At 43.5% G+C, this 19,415-nt stretch overlaps 5 protein-coding genes across 10 annotated transcripts in view; 3 read left to right on the top strand and 2 right to left on the bottom strand.

Moving 5' to 3' along the window:
* Window positions 1–189: 189 nt before the first annotated feature.
* Window positions 190–1,604, top strand: LOC105684163. Its single transcript, XM_012397322.3, has 3 exons — window positions 190–347; window positions 932–1,219; window positions 1,303–1,604. Exons 1-3 carry the CDS (start codon window positions 326–328, stop codon window positions 1,359–1,361), a joined length of 369 nt encoding a protein of 122 aa, XP_012252745.1. The 5' UTR covers window positions 190–325; the 3' UTR covers window positions 1,362–1,604.
* On the bottom strand, window positions 1,393–3,557 carry LOC105684162 (F-box only protein 39-like). Of its 2 annotated transcripts, XM_048659997.1 has the most exons (5): window positions 3,406–3,557; window positions 3,089–3,332; window positions 2,983–3,030; window positions 2,345–2,900; window positions 1,393–2,240 (listed from the first exon to the last, which is right to left on the bottom strand). In XM_048659997.1, the coding sequence occupies exons 1-4, from the start codon at window positions 3,555–3,557 to the stop codon at window positions 2,817–2,819; spliced, it is 528 nt and encodes a 175-aa protein (XP_048515954.1). In that variant the 3' UTR covers window positions 1,393–2,240; window positions 2,345–2,816. The 2 variants fall into 2 exon arrangements, with proteins under 2 accessions (XP_048515954.1, XP_048515952.1); XM_048659995.1 differs by having other exon boundaries at window positions 1,393–3,332.
* A 259-nt stretch (window positions 3,558–3,816) lies between these two features.
* LOC105684166 (leucine-rich repeat-containing protein 15-like) lies at window positions 3,817–6,819 on the top strand. 3 transcript variants are annotated; one of them, XM_048659991.1, is made up of 8 exons: window positions 3,817–4,249; window positions 4,315–4,465; window positions 4,539–4,610; window positions 4,681–4,824; window positions 4,886–5,273; window positions 5,669–5,928; window positions 6,026–6,309; window positions 6,640–6,819. In XM_048659991.1, the coding sequence occupies exons 1-8, from the start codon at window positions 3,817–3,819 to the stop codon at window positions 6,666–6,668; spliced, it is 1,761 nt and encodes a 586-aa protein (XP_048515948.1). In that variant the 3' UTR covers window positions 6,669–6,819. The 3 variants fall into 3 exon arrangements, with proteins under 3 accessions (XP_048515948.1, XP_012252749.2, XP_048515947.1); XM_012397326.2 differs by having other exon boundaries at window positions 6,026–6,383; window positions 6,640–6,796; XM_048659990.1 differs by having other exon boundaries at window positions 4,315–4,462; window positions 6,026–6,383; window positions 6,640–6,796.
* A 117-nt stretch (window positions 6,820–6,936) lies between these two features.
* Window positions 6,937–9,956, top strand: LOC105684159 (cysteine sulfinic acid decarboxylase). The gene is made up of 8 exons (XM_012397317.3): window positions 6,937–7,259; window positions 7,795–7,979; window positions 8,267–8,561; window positions 8,645–8,833; window positions 8,913–8,977; window positions 9,042–9,231; window positions 9,305–9,474; window positions 9,544–9,956. Exons 1-8 carry the CDS (start codon window positions 7,125–7,127, stop codon window positions 9,788–9,790), a joined length of 1,476 nt encoding a protein of 491 aa, XP_012252740.2. The 5' UTR covers window positions 6,937–7,124; the 3' UTR covers window positions 9,791–9,956.
* Window positions 9,957–9,963: 7 nt separating this feature from the next.
* LOC105684171 (semaphorin-5B) overlaps window positions 9,964–19,415 on the bottom strand; it is a 65,787-nt gene continuing 56,335 nt past the window's right edge. For all 3 annotated transcript variants that reach the window (XM_012397331.3, XM_020851286.2, XM_048659989.1), the window contains 13 exons: window positions 17,537–17,744; window positions 16,340–16,545; window positions 16,138–16,237; window positions 15,239–15,438; window positions 14,461–14,718; window positions 14,135–14,362; window positions 13,742–14,024; window positions 13,256–13,622; window positions 13,102–13,181; window positions 12,698–13,012; window positions 12,198–12,618; window positions 11,913–12,121; window positions 9,964–11,823 (listed from right to left, as the gene is read on the bottom strand). In XM_012397331.3, the coding sequence (XP_012252754.1) occupies window positions 11,617–11,823; window positions 11,913–12,121; window positions 12,198–12,618; window positions 12,698–13,012; window positions 13,102–13,181; window positions 13,256–13,622; window positions 13,742–14,024; window positions 14,135–14,362; window positions 14,461–14,718; window positions 15,239–15,438; window positions 16,138–16,237; window positions 16,340–16,545; window positions 17,537–17,744 (3,082 nt within the window). In that variant the 3' untranslated portion in view covers window positions 9,964–11,616. The remainder of the gene's footprint in view (window positions 11,824–11,912; window positions 12,122–12,197; window positions 12,619–12,697; window positions 13,013–13,101; window positions 13,182–13,255; window positions 13,623–13,741; window positions 14,025–14,134; window positions 14,363–14,460; window positions 14,719–15,238; window positions 15,439–16,137; window positions 16,238–16,339; window positions 16,546–17,536; window positions 17,745–19,415) is intronic.

A 19,415-nucleotide genomic window follows, 5' to 3' on the forward strand; every position in this document is an offset into this window, starting at 1 on the left:
AATAAATGAATGAATAAATTGGCTGTCCAAGGCGGCCGAATAAACGAGGGATACGAACAGACGTGGTAGGCAGCAGCATTTTGCGGATCATTCGTGCCTATCAGCATCCGTGCGGTCCTAAAGCAGGCGCCTACGCGCGACACCGTGTGACGGGGACGTAATCCTGCGGCGACTGCCATACAGGTGGGGATGACCGGCGTCCACTCGCTTATATACCAGAGCCCTGGACCAGATAGAATAGTCAACTCCTAAATCTCTTAGTTAACGGCAATTCGCACGTGCATTCGAGTCAGACTTTCTACCGAAAAAGAGTGAGCTTAACAAGATGAAGGTCACCATTGCATTCGGTGAGTCGGAAAAACTGCATCCACCGATCGCTCACCCCGGAGCGAAGTTGCATTTTCGTCAGAGATCGCGTTCAATCATTCATACGCTGATCTCTTTCGATCGGATAACGCGTTAAATCGCCGTGATATCGGAGGGAAAAGTAATGGGAAAAGTTGTTTGTCGGAGGTAATGGTTTTCTCAGTGACACGCAGCGACCTTGTCGGCCGTAATATTTCATCACGGGCGTAAGATCTGCTTTTGTAGTACCGGACCCGTGGCGGGGATTGGATAATACGTAGTAATGTTACGAAGCATTACGTTACGTCCTTAGATAGAATCACCGCGAGATCCGACGATCGTATAGTCCGAGCTCACCGCCTGATCATTATTATCCTGTTGAGCGGGGCAATCATTCAATTTAAAATTCAAATGAATACTTAATCCACACAATAGAATCGCAGCGACACAGTGACGCATCGAATGCGTCGAGCGGTCACCTTTCCGTACTAATAAATTCACGAGTTAACGGTAGAGCGATAATTACCAGAACAGCAACGATCGCAAACCTGCCATCCGCAAATATCCAATTCACACGAATTTTCAGTTCTCCTCTGCGCTTGTGTTGTCTACGCCTTGCCAACGGAGAAATCCGTCACTCCCAAGGATGTTAAGGAACCGAAAGAGATCAAGGAAGCAGCAACGGCGTCGAAGGACGTGAAGGACGCCATCAAGGCCGCAAAGGACGCTAAGAAGACCAAGAAGGAGTGCGCCAAGCCCTGTGCCGACCTATACGAACCCGTCTGCGCCCACTCCGCTACAGACGTAAACGTCAAACCCGTCACTTTTGGCAGTCTTTGCGCAATGGAGGTTCACAACTGCGAGTCCGGAGCTAGTGAGTATACCACAGGATTACAGAAAATGAGATCGTTATCGATTGTCGATCGCTGATTCTAATTTTTCTTACTCTCTTTCCAGAACTGACGGTTAAAAATAAGGGAGAATGCGCCGGAGCCGGTGGCGTCAGGCTGTCATAAATGACGTATACGTAAATTATTGATCACCCGGTAAATTCTCGAAGAGTATTATTCATGTTATGTATTATGCCGAAAACGGATTCACTAAAATTATCGTTATTAATAAGTTGTACATGTATACACCTTAGCACCCAACCTCGCGCAATAACATTAATATCTGTCATGCATTCGATTCTGTAGAATACACATAGTAATTACCTGTTCTCCTTCGTGTACAAATAAAAACAGTTTTCAAATACAAAAGATTCTATCATTGTACAGCACCTTCATACCTCATCCTGCGTCTATGTGAATTCAAAAAAAAAACAGAAGAAAGATTAGCAAAATTGTCGTTAGAGCATCGGGATCAGGCGAACTTCGGTCTTTTTAGAGACCCTGTTTTGCGACGCCGTTCGATTGGCCCTCCAAAGATTGTCAATTTCTTCTTCGCTGTTACACCAGACGGTCAAAGTAACTCGTTGGAGATTTTTCGCCCCATGAGACCGATCGAGTAACCCGTAGAGCGTCGTCACCGCTTCGCGATCTATCGGCCCCGAAAGATGCAGGGTTTTTAATTTTTTCAGACGTAAAGCTCGGGACACCATTTCCGCGGTCAATTTTTCGGCCGTCATACTCATCGTCCGATGACTGACGCCAAGCGACAGATGCTCTAAGGTTGTCAAACCATCACTTGTTGTGACGAAATAATTTTAACAATTTTCAATCGTTAACACAAACCAAGAGTGTTCCGGTACTCCCTCAAGAGCAACTCCAGGGTTGGCGTGGTGTCCCAGTACTCCGAGTGTTGACGGGACATTTCACCGTCCAAACTGAGAGACACGAGAGGCATGCCTGGCTTCAAAAGGGCATTCCTCCACCCGACACTCCTGTTATTCCCTTCTAGAGTCATCGGGAAAGCTCGATTAATGGTTCCGTTGTACATAAACCGATCAACCAATTCTGTCGGGTGATCAAAAGCTATGGTTTCTCGCCCCTACTTATACCTATCGTCAATTCAACCCGTAGGAATGGACATCTCGAAGCCAAGGTCTTCCAAGTCACGTCTTCCAGGTTCGGAAGCTCCGGGCCATCGTCTTCGGAACATAGGATAGCAAATCGGCGGAAGTAGTCGCCCAAAGAGGTGCCAAGGGTGTCGAGAAGTTTGCAGCTCAGACATCTATAGTCCATTCGAAGATAGGCGAGCTTACGAAATGTTGACATTGTTCGGATGTAATCGGGCGAGGAGGAAGCGGTCATTCCGGGAGGTAGCTCATTGAATGTGCCGGACAAGAGGAGAGTATGCAGCGTGTTTTCCGCCGCGTCTGACGATGCCGCTGATTTTACGAGACGCAAACCGACCTCCCACGCACAATCGACTTCCTGGAGATCGAGAACCTGCAGCTCACTTTGACTTCTGAGTAAAATTTTAAATTCATGTAAGGAAAATCTCGGGCGGCTGATATTTTCAAGTGATTCTCACTGGATCAGATTTTCCAGAATGATAACCATTCTGGCTTTTCCCACCGCCCTCCGTTCGCTTTCGAAAAGAAGATCGTTTACCTAGAAATTAAAATCGCTTCGATTTAATCAGTTTGACTCTCGATTCGGGGGGGGGGGCGAATGCGGAGACAGTGCAACAGACCGTTATCAATTCGTCGTCCGTGTACCCCAGGCCCTCCACATCCGCCACCTGGAACCACACGTCTTTTAAGAAAAGTGATTCCCAGCAGTGAAATTGGAATCCTTACGTGGAGCTCGCGAAGCGAGGAGTTCAGCGAAATTATGTCCAAGACCTCGGCCACCTTTCTCAAGTAAATATCCAGAGCTGGTCCTTGCGCAGGACTCCAACACCTCAGCCTCAGGGATTTCAACTGAGCCCCGAATCGATCGGCAAATGCTTTTTCCTTGGCTACGGTGTCCTCGCAAGCACCGTAAAATATCATCTCCCGATGGCGCCAGTTTCCTGGCCAGGAAAAACCCTCGCCCCACATTCTTCGACATGCACAAAAATTATGCGATGTTCCGAACTCACCGTATAGTGCAGCTGATTCAAATCAGTGTATACCTGTTAACCAAACTGGCGTTGAACTTGTCGCGGTCCGGTAGATAAGAAAAGATCAACGCCAGCGCTACGTATGGCAATTTCCCCCAGTCTCCCAATGAAGTTCCCGCTTCAGAGAAAACGTCAGAGCTTTGACTCGACATAGTTAGCCCCATAAAATTGATAAATTAATATTATACGGATAAAACACGTTAAATTTAGAACTGTATCGTGTTGAACGTGATAGGAAAAGAAGAAAACAATGAACGTAGGCATCGGTCGTTTGATTACAGCCAGTTTTCAGACGTGTAGAAATCCACATTTACAGCGCAGATGTTTTTGAAAAGTCTGCCGGTCCATCCCTGGGAAAGATTGATATGATATACGTAAGGGCTGCAGCTGTAACTGAATCGCTTGCCATAATGATTGGGACAAATGAATTTGCGGGATCGGCGCGTATCTGTCGGTCGATTGAGTCGGGTGTTGAACAAACACTACAAGGACTCTTGTCAGTTAGTAGCAATTGTTGTTGACCCTTCAATTAACGTAATTACCATCGTTATTAATAAATGGATAATGAGGATGCTGCCAGACTTCAGTACGCCCCGAACGACCCACGCAACACGTTCCCTTCGACGGTTATACCTTCTTAAGCGTATCGGCCAAGTCATGAATCTCAAGCTGCTGTTCTTCCTCGAGGTTACATTGAGGATATCCCTCAGTTCCGGGGGTCGAATTTGCCCGGATGCTGCGACCGAGTGCGCTGAAATTAGTCTCGACGAAACGACGACGCCAACGACAAACCTCGAAGAATTGGAGAGCAAAATATCGCGGATCGAACGAAGATTAAGAGCCGTAGAGCAGCCGGGTGAGCACTGCTTTCCCCAGGACAAACGACTAGACATAACGTCCAGCTACATTTCCTATGTGTAGTTTGGCAAATCAGCGGAAGACCAGATGACTGGGAAGTCTGTGCCGAGGGCCCGTGCAGATGCAGACCGGAAACAAGGTCCATATCCTGTTGGGGAAGGAACTTCTTGGACGTTCCACCGACGCAGCTCGTCCCTAACGATCTCCTCAAGTTGTGAGCCACACGGGAATACTGAATCTCTCGTTATAATTCAGAAAAAAAATACAACCTTTTCCATCAATTACAGGGACCTTGGAAGCAATCAGCTCACTGCCTTGCACAGGGACACTTTTTTGGATCTCACGCAGCTCCTTCATTTGTGAGTTGATTTTTAAAGAGATGGAACGAAGAACGTCGCTTGATTTTTTCCATTTGTTTTTCTCTTACAGGGATCTCAGCGACAACCAGATCGAACACCTGCCGCTCAATCTTTTTTTCTCCCTCCACGCGGTGACCCATCTAAGACTCAGCAGAAACCTTCTGCGAGAGCTGCACCAAAATCAGTTACTTCGAATGCGACGATTGCATATCTTGTAAGACCTTATCTGAATTTGTCGGGTGATTAGCGAGGATTTGATTTTCATATTTTTTCAGAGATTTTTCTTCCAATAAATTGAGTACCTTACCAGCAGCGCTGTTTCTCACCACAACAACCCTCGCGATTTTGGACCTTTCTTCAAATCGAATATCAACGTTGCCTTCGGGCGTTTTTAACGGTCTCAGGGAACTCGAAGAGTTACTCCTGATCAATAATTTGCTCTCAACACTTCCGGGTTCAATTTTACACGATTTGAGTAACTTGGTATCCCTGAGACTAGAAGAGAACAAACTTCAAGATCTACCCACTGAATTTTTCACCGCGCAACTTCATCTCACCGAGTTAAATCTGAGGGGTAATCAGTTCACGAGGATCAAGAACGGACTCTTCGAACCTCTGGCCAATCTTCTAGTTCTCGAACTATCTGCCAATAGAATAGCACATGTGAGTTCATTCAGTTTTTGATTTTTTCAATTCTAAAAACAGGATCCTTATGGGATTCAAGTAATCATCATCCGAGGACTGATCGTTGTATCGAAGAGTACGGTTCTCCCGATGAATCGGAGAACGTGTTTCGCACTGGATATATTTTACGTTACACACCTGCAATATGCATACGCCAAACATAGTATTTCGTGTCAAGAGAAACTGCTTTTGTAACTGTTACGTGCGAGCCGAGTGACTTTTCAAACTTGTATTGCACCAGCAGCTACTGAAATGCTTATCGAACGATAATAATTCCCCGACTTTCGACTAATTATTTATCGAAGAGAAGATACAAGTGAGAAGAAAAATGAACTGACCAATCGGTTTCAAACTTTCACTTTTTGTTTCCACAGATCGATCTGAAAGCTTTCGAGGGGTTGATCTCTCTGAAGGAGCTCCAACTGGGCCACAATTCACTGAAGAGCATTACACCTGGACTCTTTCTTCCGGTCAGATCTTTGGAACGTCTGGTTCTATATGCGAATAGTTTGATTTCACTAGACGCTGGCGCTTTCAAAGGTCTATCAAACTTGACGATCCTACTTCTTCACGCGAATCACCTGAAAAACGTGCACTCGGATCTTCTCAAGGACACGCCGAGTCTCCGTAAACTGTAAGGAAACTGTACACCGAAAAAACCGTGGCGGGTGTCTCGGATGTTCCGAGAAAAAAATCACGCCCGATTCTCTATCTCGTCTGATTTTTATCAGGCAACTGGAGGCGAACCACCTGTCGTATCTGCCGTCGCGATTTCTCGACGTAATTCCGAACATCCGGCAATTACGGCTGGAGCGAAATCCATGGCATTGCGACTGCGGTGCTGCTTATCTCGCCGGATGGTTGAGGAAGAGGTACCTGGCTACTCCCAGGGGATATTCCGTTTCTAGCAACAAATCCAGTTTTTGGGATTACGGAGCTGGTGCCGTATGTCGTGGTCCAGGTGCTCTCGGTGGGAGACTTCTGGTTCAATTGTCCTTTCACGAGCTCTGCGAAGGTCAGTGGGCTTCCATGCGAGGGTTAGTGCCTCGATTACCGGTTGAACCACCCACGACCACTTTGCCGTCCACCGTAAGTCCTACCGAACCAAACAAAAAGAAACAAAACATTTGTAGCGTGGCTGGTTCTTTTTTTTTCAATTCAATTTTTCGGGGATAATTATTTTTCTCATGATTATTTATTGCAAAGAGCGCTCGTGGACGAGCAACTTATTAATGACGAGAATATATACCCCGAGTCATAATCTAAAAGTCATTTTCTTCTTTATACGACTGTGAAGCAGAGTCTCGAACCGATCTTAATAGCTCTTGTTTTTTATTTGTTCCAGATTCAACATTGATCTCAAAAAAATTATAGCGATTAAGTTTGACAATAGCTGCAGCTAGAGAATAATCATTACATTAATTTAATACCTGAATCATTTTTTCAAATAAAATATGAAAAATTATCGACTTTCTACTTTATCGCAATAGATTGCGTATAATTCACACGAACTACGTATAAACTGCTCCCGTTTCTTCCGTTGATTTATCAGTAATTAATCTGATGTCATCGAAGCTTTATGAATAAAAAAAAACTTAGAAAAGATAAAAAATAGTGAATCGAACACACGATTCACTTGCATGTACGCTTCTGACGCTGAACGTTTACAGAGAAGTGTTATAAGATCGTACCCACCGGGCTGATCGTAAGCCAAGACTATAAAGACGAAGAAGAAGAGGAAGAAGAAGACGAAGACGAAGAAGTGGGAGCTCAGATCTCGTTAACCAGGAGTCGATAGACTATTCAGTTGTGAACAGAAGAGCCGTCGAGATGACAGCGATTGAAGTAAATGGCAGGGCGTTAAAGGTTTTGGAGGAACTTCTGAAGATCCTCGCCGAAGAAAAGGTCCTGGATCAGTCCGAAAATAACCGAATCGTTGAGTTCGTGCACCCCGAAGAGCTCAAGGTAAGAAAAATCGTGCTGTTAAAAACGAGTAGAAAGGAAAAAAAGATGTTTAAGTTTGTCTGTTCACTTGCCTGAATGAATTATGTTTGTGATTTTCATTTTTGCAAAATATTTTTTTCCAATCCGCCAACGGCAACAATTATTCATCATATCTTAAAGAATGCGTACGTCGCGCGGAAGGAAAAGAACTAGCGTGTAATCTTCTTCGAACGGTGCATTGCCCTGTCACTTGATGCGCAGACAATGCAACGTATCGCAGTTTCTACAGACCGTGATTTTGCGCCGTGGTTTGCTGATGTTATGTCCATTCATTACGCATTGCCGTAGGGCATTGCTCTCAGCAGATTATAGCTGTGTATTTTTCTCAAGATCCGTCTCAGTAAAAAGTTTTGGATCATTGGAACGTTTCATTTTTCGCAAAAATATCAGATGAACCCGAAGCTACGACAAATTTATCACAGAGTTCAGTTCGAAGTATTTTTATTTTGGGAATTCAATTGACTTGAATTTTGAAATTTTCCTACCCGATTTTCAGAAAAAATTGTCGTTGGATCTCGTCGAGGATGCTGCCACACCAGAGCAGCTGGATGAGATGGTCAGACAAATTGTTCGTTATTCCGTAAAGACCTCGAATCCTCATTTCTATAATCAGTTATACGGCGGCGTCGACATATACGGATTAGTCGGTGCTTGGCTGACCGAAGCTCTCAATACAAGCCAGTAAGAAGCTGACTCATAAAAATCATCCTTTGAAACGCTACGAACGGTGCGAGGAGATTACGATAGTAATACCTGTCATAAAAACCAGCGATATCTATTTTACCTGCGACTGTATTCCTTCGCCAAAGTCATTGACCCGAGTCCGACTAAAAGTTTTACTTCCTCTCCCCCATTAATTTCAATCTTTTTTTTTTCTCCTCTCTTTGTTTTTGCATATAAAACACCGTACGCGACATTATTACATACATTATCTAGCGTCCGGCATAATTACGGTCGGATAATTGCAGGTATACATTCGAGGTGGCCCCGGTATTCACTCTTATAGAGTGCGAGGTGCTCAATGCAGCCTTGAAACTTGTGGGATATCCTCCGTCCCCCGTAGGCGATGGTATGCTTTGTCCCGGTGGAAGCATCGCCAATATGTACGGAATGGTTATGGCTCGTTATAAGAAGCTGCCAGATGTGAAGACCAAAGGTCTAAGTGGGTCTCCACCTCTCGCGTGTTTCACCAGCCTGGCTGCCCATTACTCGATTAAAAAGGGGGCCCATTGGCTCGGACTCGGAACCGACTCCGTCTACCAGGTCCGTAGATTAAATTTACCGGGAAAATGTTAAGAAATTATTAGCAATTTGAAAAGTGCGCTAAAATATGTAGTCCACGTCAGGTAAAAACGGATGACAGGGACCGAATGATCCCTGGAGACTTGAAGAGAGCGATAGCCCAGGCCCGATCGGATGGAAGATTGCCATTTTTCGTAAACGGAACCGCGGGTACTACGGTCCTAGGGGCGATCGATCCGCTGTCAGAAATCGCTGAGATCTGCAAATCTGAGGGCCTTTGGTTCCACGTTGACGTTAGTGTAACTTTGAAGTTCAAAATCTGACCAGCCGAAAGAACAATTATTTCGTCGTCATTTTTTCTTTCAAATTCAGGCCTGCCTTGGTGGAACTCTACTGCTGTCCGAGGAGTACCGAAAATTGTTGACGGGCGTCGAATTGTATGTTATTGGTATCTTCTGATGGGTGGTATGAATTTTATGATCGTTCGTTAATATTCGCCAGGTCGGATTCTGTCTCCTGGAATCCGCACAAACTGCTCGGAGCACCACTGCAGTGTTCGTTGTTCTTAGTAAAAGAAGAAGGATCTTTGCATCGCGCAAACAGCGCTGCTGCTAGGTACCTGTTTCAGCAGGACAAGTTCTACGATGTTTCATGGGATACGGGTGACAAAAGTGTTCAATGCGGACGAAAGGTCGGTAGAGAGTCAAAACACATTTTCCGTAAATTTACAATTATCAAATCTCACCGATCTATTATGATCGCAGGTAGACGCTCTGAAATTGTGGCTGATGTGGAAGGCCAGAGGGACGAGTGGTCTGAGAAGATCTATCGATCACGCGATGGCTGTTTCCAAATATTTTCAGAAACAAATATCGATTCGCGAAGGTTTCCGGCTAGTCATTCCAGATTCTGAATGCAGCAACGTCTGTTTTTGGCAAGTGAAATGATTAGTATTTATCATTTCATGTGAATATGTTATTATTTTTATTACTCAAATATTCAGGTACATCCCTCCCAGTCTCAGGGGCCTGGAGGAAACTGACGAATGGTGGTCCAAACTGTACAAAGTTGCTCCGAAAATTAAAGAACGAATGGTCATGGAAGGATCCCTGATGGTGGGATACACCCCATTGTCTCATAAAGGTTTTGGAAATTTCTTCAGGATGGTAGTAACCTGCAGCCCAGAAGCAAAGGAATCGTCAATGCATTTCGTTATCGAGCAAATCGAAAAATTCGGCAAAGATCTCTAAGCTATTAGTTTGTCTAGATCATTTTCTGAAAAATGTTACATTTCAGTTTATATGGTAATATTATATGGTATAATACGTTAATTCATACACGATTGATTTGAATCCGGAGAAGGTGATGAAAATGAGATTTTTGGAAAATAAAATGGCGAATAACCTTTGTGAATAACATAATGTATAGAAAATGGATTTTTAATAAACAGCGAATGGGGTACATAAAATAATAGGCTAACGATAGCACGTAAAAAGAATCTGAAACTAAATGGCAGCATGATATCGATACAATAAAATATTACTGGTATTTCACGGGAAGGCTAAAGATGTAATATAATATGATATTTTACCGGGAGTTATATTACGATGCATAGTATAAATTCTATCTACTAGATCCATCAATATAGGTATATGCTTAAAGATATTAGCTCTCTTAAAAATACAAGTAACTCAATATGAGTCATTTCTGTATACTTGAATCTGAAAAAGTAAATTTGATAACAATGTTATTAACTATTCTGATAGTAATGATAGTAATAATGATAATACCTTAAAATAGTATATGTATCGCTTAAAAGGCACCATTTTCACTCGCTACATTTTAAATGCTTCGTCACGTTGATAATACCTACAATATTGTGATAAACGTATATACAAATAGAGCGGAGAGATGGCACAATAATGTCATTCGTATGATGATAAAGTTAATCTAAATTCGAATAAACGACTACATCAAAATATATTCATATTCATCTATTTTACTATGACGATATTAATAATGTTTTTTATAGAGATGCATGATATTTACAGATATAAATTTTTTGATTCTCTGACTTGTTCATTAAATACATAATATGATTCATACATCTATTTACATACTATAATAACCGTATATATTATATCGCGAAACAATACTCCGTCAGTTGGTCGATTTATTGATTGACTACCATCGCGTGCCCTCAATGTAATAATAATAATGGATATCAGTAGAGGGGGTGAGTTTTGTGAATATTTATACAAATGTTTTCCGTTGAATGCCCGTGAATTGGAATCAATCGATAATTATTTTTCTTTTCTCCGCCATCTCCAACTGTCTCGTTAATCGAGAAAATGTGATCGATGAAATTATTTGTTAGCTGTCAATAATATTAAGACGTTATTTTTATTCCCTTGCGATTAATTTTTCAGTTCCTTTCACTTTGTTGTATTATTTCTTCTTTTTTTTTCTCCATTTTAATATTAATATTGACGTTCACGCAATATTGAGCAACTATTAATCACAAGTAGAATACTTACTCGCAATATGTAACGATAATTAAAATCTAAGAGCTATACTTTTAATAAGGCACTTATTATTCCAAAACGTATATGGTGCATACGTGTATAAATCATACACTTCGTGTCAGACTGTCGTTTAGAATTCCTAACTCGTATCACTCATTTCCCTCGACGTGAATTGTCAAACAAATCCAATAGAACTCTCTACCGTACTGGTTGGATTTGCACAGCCTTTTGTTGCTGGCCGTTTGTCAGCAATTGTACAATATCGGACAGAAACGAAATAATGACAATAAAATAAATGGAATCGAAAATAACGGGAAAAACCCCGAGGCCTATTAATACTAGAAATGAAATTTCGCGTTTTTCATTACGCTGGATTTCAATCCTTACTCATTCACTGAAGAGTGATCGACCACGCGGCAAGTTCCCATAACTCGTACTAATTGCGTATACCTTACGGTACTTCTGGACCGATTCGCCTGATTATTTCTACGGCGATTGCAGCGAATCACGTGCGATTTTTTCCTCTGCGGTAAAACCCACGGCACTCCACCTCAGTAGTACATGTCTTGATCCAAGTCCGCTCTTATGTGCGGTTGACCGTGGCTATTCCTTTTCAAGGTTGCCGACTCGTAGTCCAGGACCTTAGGATACAACTTCGGACTTCCCAATCCGCCATTCACGTTCGGATTGTTTTTCGTACGAAGGGTACCGTTGCCGTTTGTACTTCCGGAGAAACTCGGTTGCCTCTTGGTGTTCACCTTGAAAGAAGGATTGAAAAATGAGTAAAATAAATAAATTCATAATCAGAATATCATTAAAAAACCTCCGAATTTTTAGATCAACTCACTTCTTTCAGCGGAACGGTCACGTAAGGATTTTGTTTGCTGATGTAGTGGGGACTTCCAGGGACTCTGGGTTGCCGACGTTTCTGATAGACGAAGCAAAGAACACCGGCTATTATTATCCCGATTATAACTCCGCTTATGCAGCTACCCACAACCGCGCCAACCGAAACGCCGGCTGCAGCGACGCTACGAGGAAGCGCGTTCGATATGTCTGAAACTCAACGTCGGAAAGATAAGAAAATTGAAGTAATTCGACAAGATGTAAGCGATCCCCGCACGACACTCACCATTGTCCATCCAGTCGAGTAAGCAATCCCTCGACTCTCTGGATCGTTCTTGGGCGCAAGGTTCTTGTAGACAAACTCGTTTTCTGTGTTGCTGTCCGGCTGAATTGCACGAACTCCAAGAACTCCACTGATCCCATCCGCGAAGAGATTCGCAGCTCGGCATTTCGCACGATTCTCTAGCAGTGGTCGGCCCCTCGCACCTGTTCTCGACATCCTCGTCGTACCCATCCAAGCACTTTCTCGATCTCCAACGTACTCCGATCCCACATGATACCGAGCACTCCGACCAGTCCGTCCAGCATGACCACTGCCCACCCGAAGAATCTCTGCAAGGTTGCGTGTTGCAGAATCTTGTCTGCTTCGAGCTATCGCCGGAAATCGCCTCCGCATTTTCGCAAGCCGGAGATTCGCACTGTCGCACCTGAAAATTGCAGCGTAAACGTTATGAATGCAAAGACTCGCTGGATTAACGAAGCGAGATTATTTAATCAAGGTCTTACCCTGTGCTGGACGCCTTTTCCGCAGGATCTGGAGCACGATGTCCAGGAGGACCATTCGCCCCATCCGTCTTCGGAGGTGTCACTGGTTCCCGCGCCTGTCGCTTTCAGACAGGAACCGTCCGAATTACAAAATCGTTCTTCCTTCGCCATTTGAACCCTGAGCCCCGAAGGATCTTTCGGCTGGATACGGCAACTGAAACGGTAGCGTTTTTCCGTATAACCAGAACCAGAAGCCGACAGATTCACCGGAACCCACGGTGTCATAGCGGAAGAACGTTTTTCGTCGTCGCACTGGTGAACGTTGCAGTCTTCGACCTGATGGAAAATATACGATACATGTTCCGAAATTTTCCTTGCGACCCGCATGAATTGAAACCGAGATTTTTTTTTCATACTCTACTCACCTGAAAACCACAACCAGGACACTCGGCACCACCATCGGAAGGTGGGGGATTATCACAGTCGCGTCTCCTCGTGCGAGTTCCTTTATGGGAGGGAAATTGTTTTTGAAAAAAATGCGCGATCAACGAGAAATTGATGAAAACCTTGATAAATTACCTCCTCCGCAAGGTCTGGAGCACTTATCCCACGGGCCCCAAGATGACCATTGCCCATTTACCGGGGGTGGCGAAGCCTTAGCTGGGGTAGGGCAGGGGGGTACGCCGAGGCATACCGTTTCAGCGCGGTCGTGACCGACGCAAACTCTTCCTCCGAAAGCGGGTGCAGGGTTACCGCAGGTCCTTCGTTTTGTCTTCATCGCAAAACCGCAAGTCTGAGAACACTCGGACCAGGCGGACCACGCGGTCCAACCGCCGTGTACCGTGCAATTTGACACCCGCACTTTCGTACCCTCGCAACCTGCACCTCCGTGTTTTGGAGGAGGATTATTGCATTCTCTGGTTTGGCACATACACATATCGGTGCTCTGGAAGTGAGACGAAAAAAGGAATTTAATTTTATGCGGTTGAAATTCGGTTGGAAGAATCGAATTTCGGTCAAATATTTCAACTTGAAAATTCCCCGGAGATATCGAACATCACCAACCTCTCTACTGTCGTCGTAACCGTGTCCGTGATAAGAATGCGAGTCTTGAGCCGCAGTTCCGTGCTGACAGGGTGTCCACGAGCTCCACGAACTCCATCCCCCATCGACTGGATCGGTTAACACGGGGCAGTGAGTGGCTTGTTGGATCCAGTGACCGTCCAGGTGCGCGTGAGCTGGTATAGCAGCGCATTTTTGCGTCATGTCGTTCCATCCGCAGTAAGGTTCCTGGGAATTAACGCAGGCTTGACGACCTCGATGTCTGTGACACTGGGCTGCCGGGATTCTGGATAACATCGGATGAAAAAAAAAAATAATTTGGGTTCAAACTCAGAATAAACGTCTTGAAAAAAAGATTTTGACGAGATTTTGAGTCGACAAACGGTATGTCATTACCTGAGAAGACCGTTCTCCATCCCGACGTAGAGACTCTGGGTGTCCTTGAGAAACTGCAAAGTCATCAGGGTGGAGGGTAGCGGACCCCAAACCTCGAGTACACAAGTCTCTTGAGTTCGAGGTAGAACTGAAATCTTTTTTATAAGCCCTTCCGTGGTAGCCACGTACAGAACGGTTACACTGCGGTGAACCTTCGTCGGAGTGGCGTCAACGGCTATGTGTGTGAACCTTGAATAAGTCGAAGAGAAAAAAAAAAACGTAGAATGGAAACGAAGACATAAAAAAATGCTAGAGATTAAAAATCCGGCAAAGTTCTCTTTATCCACCTTTCCATGATCGTCGTGTGCAGGGGTTCCAAAGTCGCGCTTTGGACAGCGTCGTCCATAAGCTGATATCTCTGGGTATCGAGCAATTGATTGGCAGCGTTGGTCGTAGCCGTTCCACAGTATTGTCTGTTGCGATTCGCGACTGATCTTCTTTCCCATGCCGATCCAGAGTTTTCCTGATGTTTGTACGGTCCGTTGAAAGAAGCGACGATAGCTGACATGTTGAAGGCACAGATAGCGGAGCCGGGTATGCTGTTACTGAAAGGGAATGTAACAGCAGGTGAGTTTTACCGGATAATTAGACATCGGCATACCTGTACGGACAGACGATATAATCACGACTAACTAAACTCAACGAATTCCAAAGCCAAAGCCGAAGCACCGGCTATTTGATCAAATGCCGACCGCGACCGGCTATTTTTACCATCGCGTAATCAGATATCACGATGACACGCGATCGGCCGCGACGTTTATCGTTGAATCACGGCTCAAGTTTTGATTCTTCGTAATCTAATTCGAAATTGATAATTGCTTCAATTACAGATGAAATTTTATCCCCTCACTACGTGGGTGGCGAGGCGGATCGTTGATATTCGAACCACGGTAGTTCAATAAAGGATCGATTCTATCAATAGTCAAAGACCGCACGTGCGATTCGGCTTGGCTGATTCGAAGCAGGAAATGAATTTGAGTCGCGGAGGTGACGCTAAAAATAATATCGTTCACTCTTATCGTTACGATATTATCGCGATTATTCTTTATATTTTCATATCCTTACGTCGGTGTGGTAAAAGTTGCGTAGACTATTCCCTCCTCTGGTTGATAAGCGGCTCCTTGTATTTCGTCGTAATAAAATGGGAATTCTCCAGGTAACGAACAGTTGAGTCTAGCCTTCGAAAATGTCGTCCAATTATCCTGCATTATTGTCTGACCACCCGGGTCGTTTTTGCAGACCCTCGCGATCCTCGAATAGATTCTCTGCAGGTTCGATCGAAAATAATAATTAATAATAACTCGTTTTCTTTTTTTCAATACACAGTTTCATTTGTACGTGTGCTTCGCCGCTATGATAATAAATCATCGCGTTGCGGGTAATACGTGGGAATGACGATTAATCACAAAAATCTGAACGAAATAAAAAGAAAAGAGAAAAGAGAAGAAGAAAAATTTGACGCGAAGGTCGAATAATCAGCATCGCCCCATCACGACTGGAAATAATTTGCAATAATTTATAACGGATAGATCCAATCTGTAAACTGCACGGTGATGTACACCTGTCCGATAAACCGATGCAATTATATTACAAAGACGACGACTCTATAAGACGTGTACGCGATGGCCTTTACCATATGATAATGATATGTTTAAAATAAAATATAATATTACAAGTACACCTATGTACGTGTAAAACAATCTCCACCAAGTCTTTCGCACGTATAAGATGAACCGGCGATATAAAGTTTCAGCTTACGTTAGTGTGGGCATAGAAAATGGAAAGAAGAAAAATTTTAATGACGTGACGATCCGCATTCTCCCGTATACCACGTAATGACAATTACAAGTCAATTATGTAACCGTGAACACGATTATTTACCGAACCGAATTAACCACCGTGTCTATCCTCAGTTGCGAGGAGGATCGTTTAACCGTCTAAATGTCAGACACATTTGTACATACCTTGCCGCAATTCATGTACTCGACCGCAGACTCCCTGAAGAGAAAATAAACGTGATCATCCGTCTCGAAGCTTCCGACAAACTGCGGGTCGTTCAACCACCTGAAGATACAAGGTCGATGAGCGTATAAATATATATAAATCGGCACTCTTACGTAACCAGAAGTTTTATCAAATTTTTTTTCTCTCGCTTTTTCAACGTACTTCGGATCGTACTGATGTGTTTTTAAGGTCGGAGCGGCCAAGGTTCTGTATATTGCCGGATGAGCACCTGCAAAATCAGTCGGAGCACCGGCGAACAATCCCCCCGATGGTCCCATTGCTAACAAAGCGGTAACATTCGCGTGTGGAGAATAAGGGCACATGGCGACTCCGGTCATCCGATTGGTAACGCTGGTTATGTTCTCGATCTGTAAAAAAAACGACGAAAATATCCGTCGTGATTCTTTAGCAACAATTAACATTGACGATACGTTGTAGAGAAATATTATTATTTTTTTTTCATCCACGAATAAAGGGCGTTCGAGCGAAAAACTTTTCACCGCTGTTATTACGGGTTCGTATATGTATAATGATATTGTTAGCGGTGCAGTGAAGCAAATAATGATACAGGTATAAGTCGATTAGTCTATCGAAGTGGTAAGTAGGTGTATTTATAGGTGTACATGTATATAAACGTATGAAGGTGTACGAGGAGTGAATAAAAGGTACAGATATTCCAGCCTCTCTATTTATCTCGTTTATATCTCCTCTACGAACGGACACATAATGTACGGTGAATGTGAACGGCGTTGCAACTTATACGCGAAGTTTCTCATTCTATCCAACAACAAAGCACATCGATCCGTCTACCTCTTATTCTTCGTCTTGTTCCAATGGCAGGAATCAGACTCAAACTTTCCTTGATCCTGCGTATGCTGCATTCACCGCAAGGACGTTGTCAGATGATGTTACATAGCTCGGTACACGTAGGTACAGAGAGAAAACTGATGATATCGCCGACTATCATCGAACAGTATTTTACCATACTTGCGGCGCTCTCGCTCATCTACGTTAAAATCTCACCCGTTGCACCGATTCGTTATTATATTCTCGGACATGCCGGAGAAATTAACCGTGGAACTTTTAAAAATAATAAAATAAATAAAAAGAGAGATAAAATGGTAATAATGTACAGTCGCTGTGTACTTATATGCACGACTTGTAATACATCATCGCCACTATATGACGGGCTAAGGCCAACTCGTCGCGAATCGACCGTAAATTATATCCGTGAAACGGGGTGGGAAAAAAAAAAATAAATAAAATAAAAACCAAATTAACGACAGAAAAATCATCACGCGACGTCTGCGGCAGAATTAAATTTTTCGACAGATTATTGATTCCAGTTTTGTTTCTCACCTCTCTCCACGTGCACTCAGGACTGAATGCGTTCGTTCCACAGGCGAAGAGACGTTTTCCGTTGCTGAGGACCACCTTGATATAATTGTGACAGTCGTCGGCACTCTGCCCTTTATCCTGACACGTCGATGCTTTTTCTGGCGGTGCTGGCCAAGATGCGTGCTCGAGGACAGCCAAAGGGTTTAAAGTTAATCGGTACAAGTTGTCGCTGGAATAATAATGAGAGAAAGAAAAAAATATTATCCATTAGAGGAAAAAGTTTACCGAGAATGCGTTTCTTTCTTATTACCGAGAAGGGTAGGTGAGGAATTTATTCGTTTATCGTATATATATATATATCCTTTTTGTTCATTTTTCAAAAATTCTTCGTCGTTCTTCTCCGTTTTCTCTCGACTCGGGCATGTACGCTTTTTCAGCTCTAAATAACTATTTACGAGAAAGCGCAGGTGATGTACGTCCGCGGGAATAACAGAACGCGTTCTCTAGTCGTGATTTCAATGCAAATAACATGTGGCGGTTATACCTGTACCACATAGTCACGTAGCGACTGGTAACGCAGCTAGTGACTTTCATACTTTTCTTCTCATTGTGTCGTTTCGACTTCTCCGCACGCGGTTAAAGAATTTCGAAGGTAGGTGTAGGTACAGGTACCACAGGTGTCTCATGTACGTATACGACATGGTTACGGGTATTCATGCGGAGCACGTAGATCATTATGTCCGCTGTAACTGAATTTTGAGAATCTTTACAGGTTTGAAGAAAAAAAAAAAAAAAACAACCTTCCATGCTCATTATTTTACATTTCTTTTTTTTTTTTTTGCTCCTCGCGCGCGTTGTGAGTAACGTAAACCGAACGTAACCGCTGATACTCGCTATTACACATGTGTATATTTTAAAAAGATACGCGAAGCGAACGGCAGCAGCTAGCAAAGACAAAGAAAAAGGTAAAGATAAAAAATGCGGTACATAATAATAACGCGTAACTCATAATCCAACCGATAAAATATGCCACGAAGGAGTTTCTCTACCTTGTAGCTTTTTTTTTTCAATTTTTTTCATTTTTTTTTTCGACTTCTTGAATCTTTTTTCTTACATTTTTCAGCGCATGCATCACGCACGTATATTTATGCGTGTACGATAATGTATAACATAATCTTCAAATTAACGAACGGCTGAAGTACGGGTTAATATAAATATGCAGTAGGAAATAAGATTTAGCAAGCTGACTGTAATGGGGTGTGTGGCACAGGTATACACATAGGAGTTGAAAATGATGTGATAAAATTGAGCACATAGAACTAAACCGCGAAGAGCTTCCATCCTCTGGGAATACCTCCGCCCATCCGTGGCTGATTACTTATAATTTTCTTAACACGACAAGCTATAGATGCAGCGAGCGGCAACGGCAGCAGCTGGTGATTTTAACTGAGAGATAAACACATCAAACGGCCGCGATATTCCCGTGTGTTCACGGAGCCGTACAATCATTCTAACCCCAGGCGGTACCGATAGCAGCAAATCATTATATGATCTTCACAATTTGCATATATAGTTGGACGGGTGTACGGGTGGTTACGTATCGTCGATGGACCGTGAATCGGATGCAAAATATCTGCAATCGATCGATCCGATCGATCGGTGATGGATCTCGCTTGATTGAACGGTTATAGATCAATAAAACGAGTTGCGCTTTATAATTGAAACACGCAGCATTCGGATATCTCGCATTATAATCTCAGCATAAGAAGGGATTCCGGATTCGCATTAAATACCTGTGTACAATATACAACCCTCGTACGTACGCGTATATGTACTTTATAATCCGCAATGACCGCCTACCGCCGCAGTAGTCGAGATGCGGAGCAGCAGCAGCTAGCAC

The sequence above is a fragment of the Athalia rosae genome, chromosome 1 (assembly GCF_917208135.1).
Source record: "Athalia rosae chromosome 1, iyAthRosa1.1, whole genome shotgun sequence".
In the NCBI taxonomy this organism is placed as follows: domain Eukaryota; kingdom Metazoa; phylum Arthropoda; class Insecta; order Hymenoptera; family Athaliidae; genus Athalia; species Athalia rosae.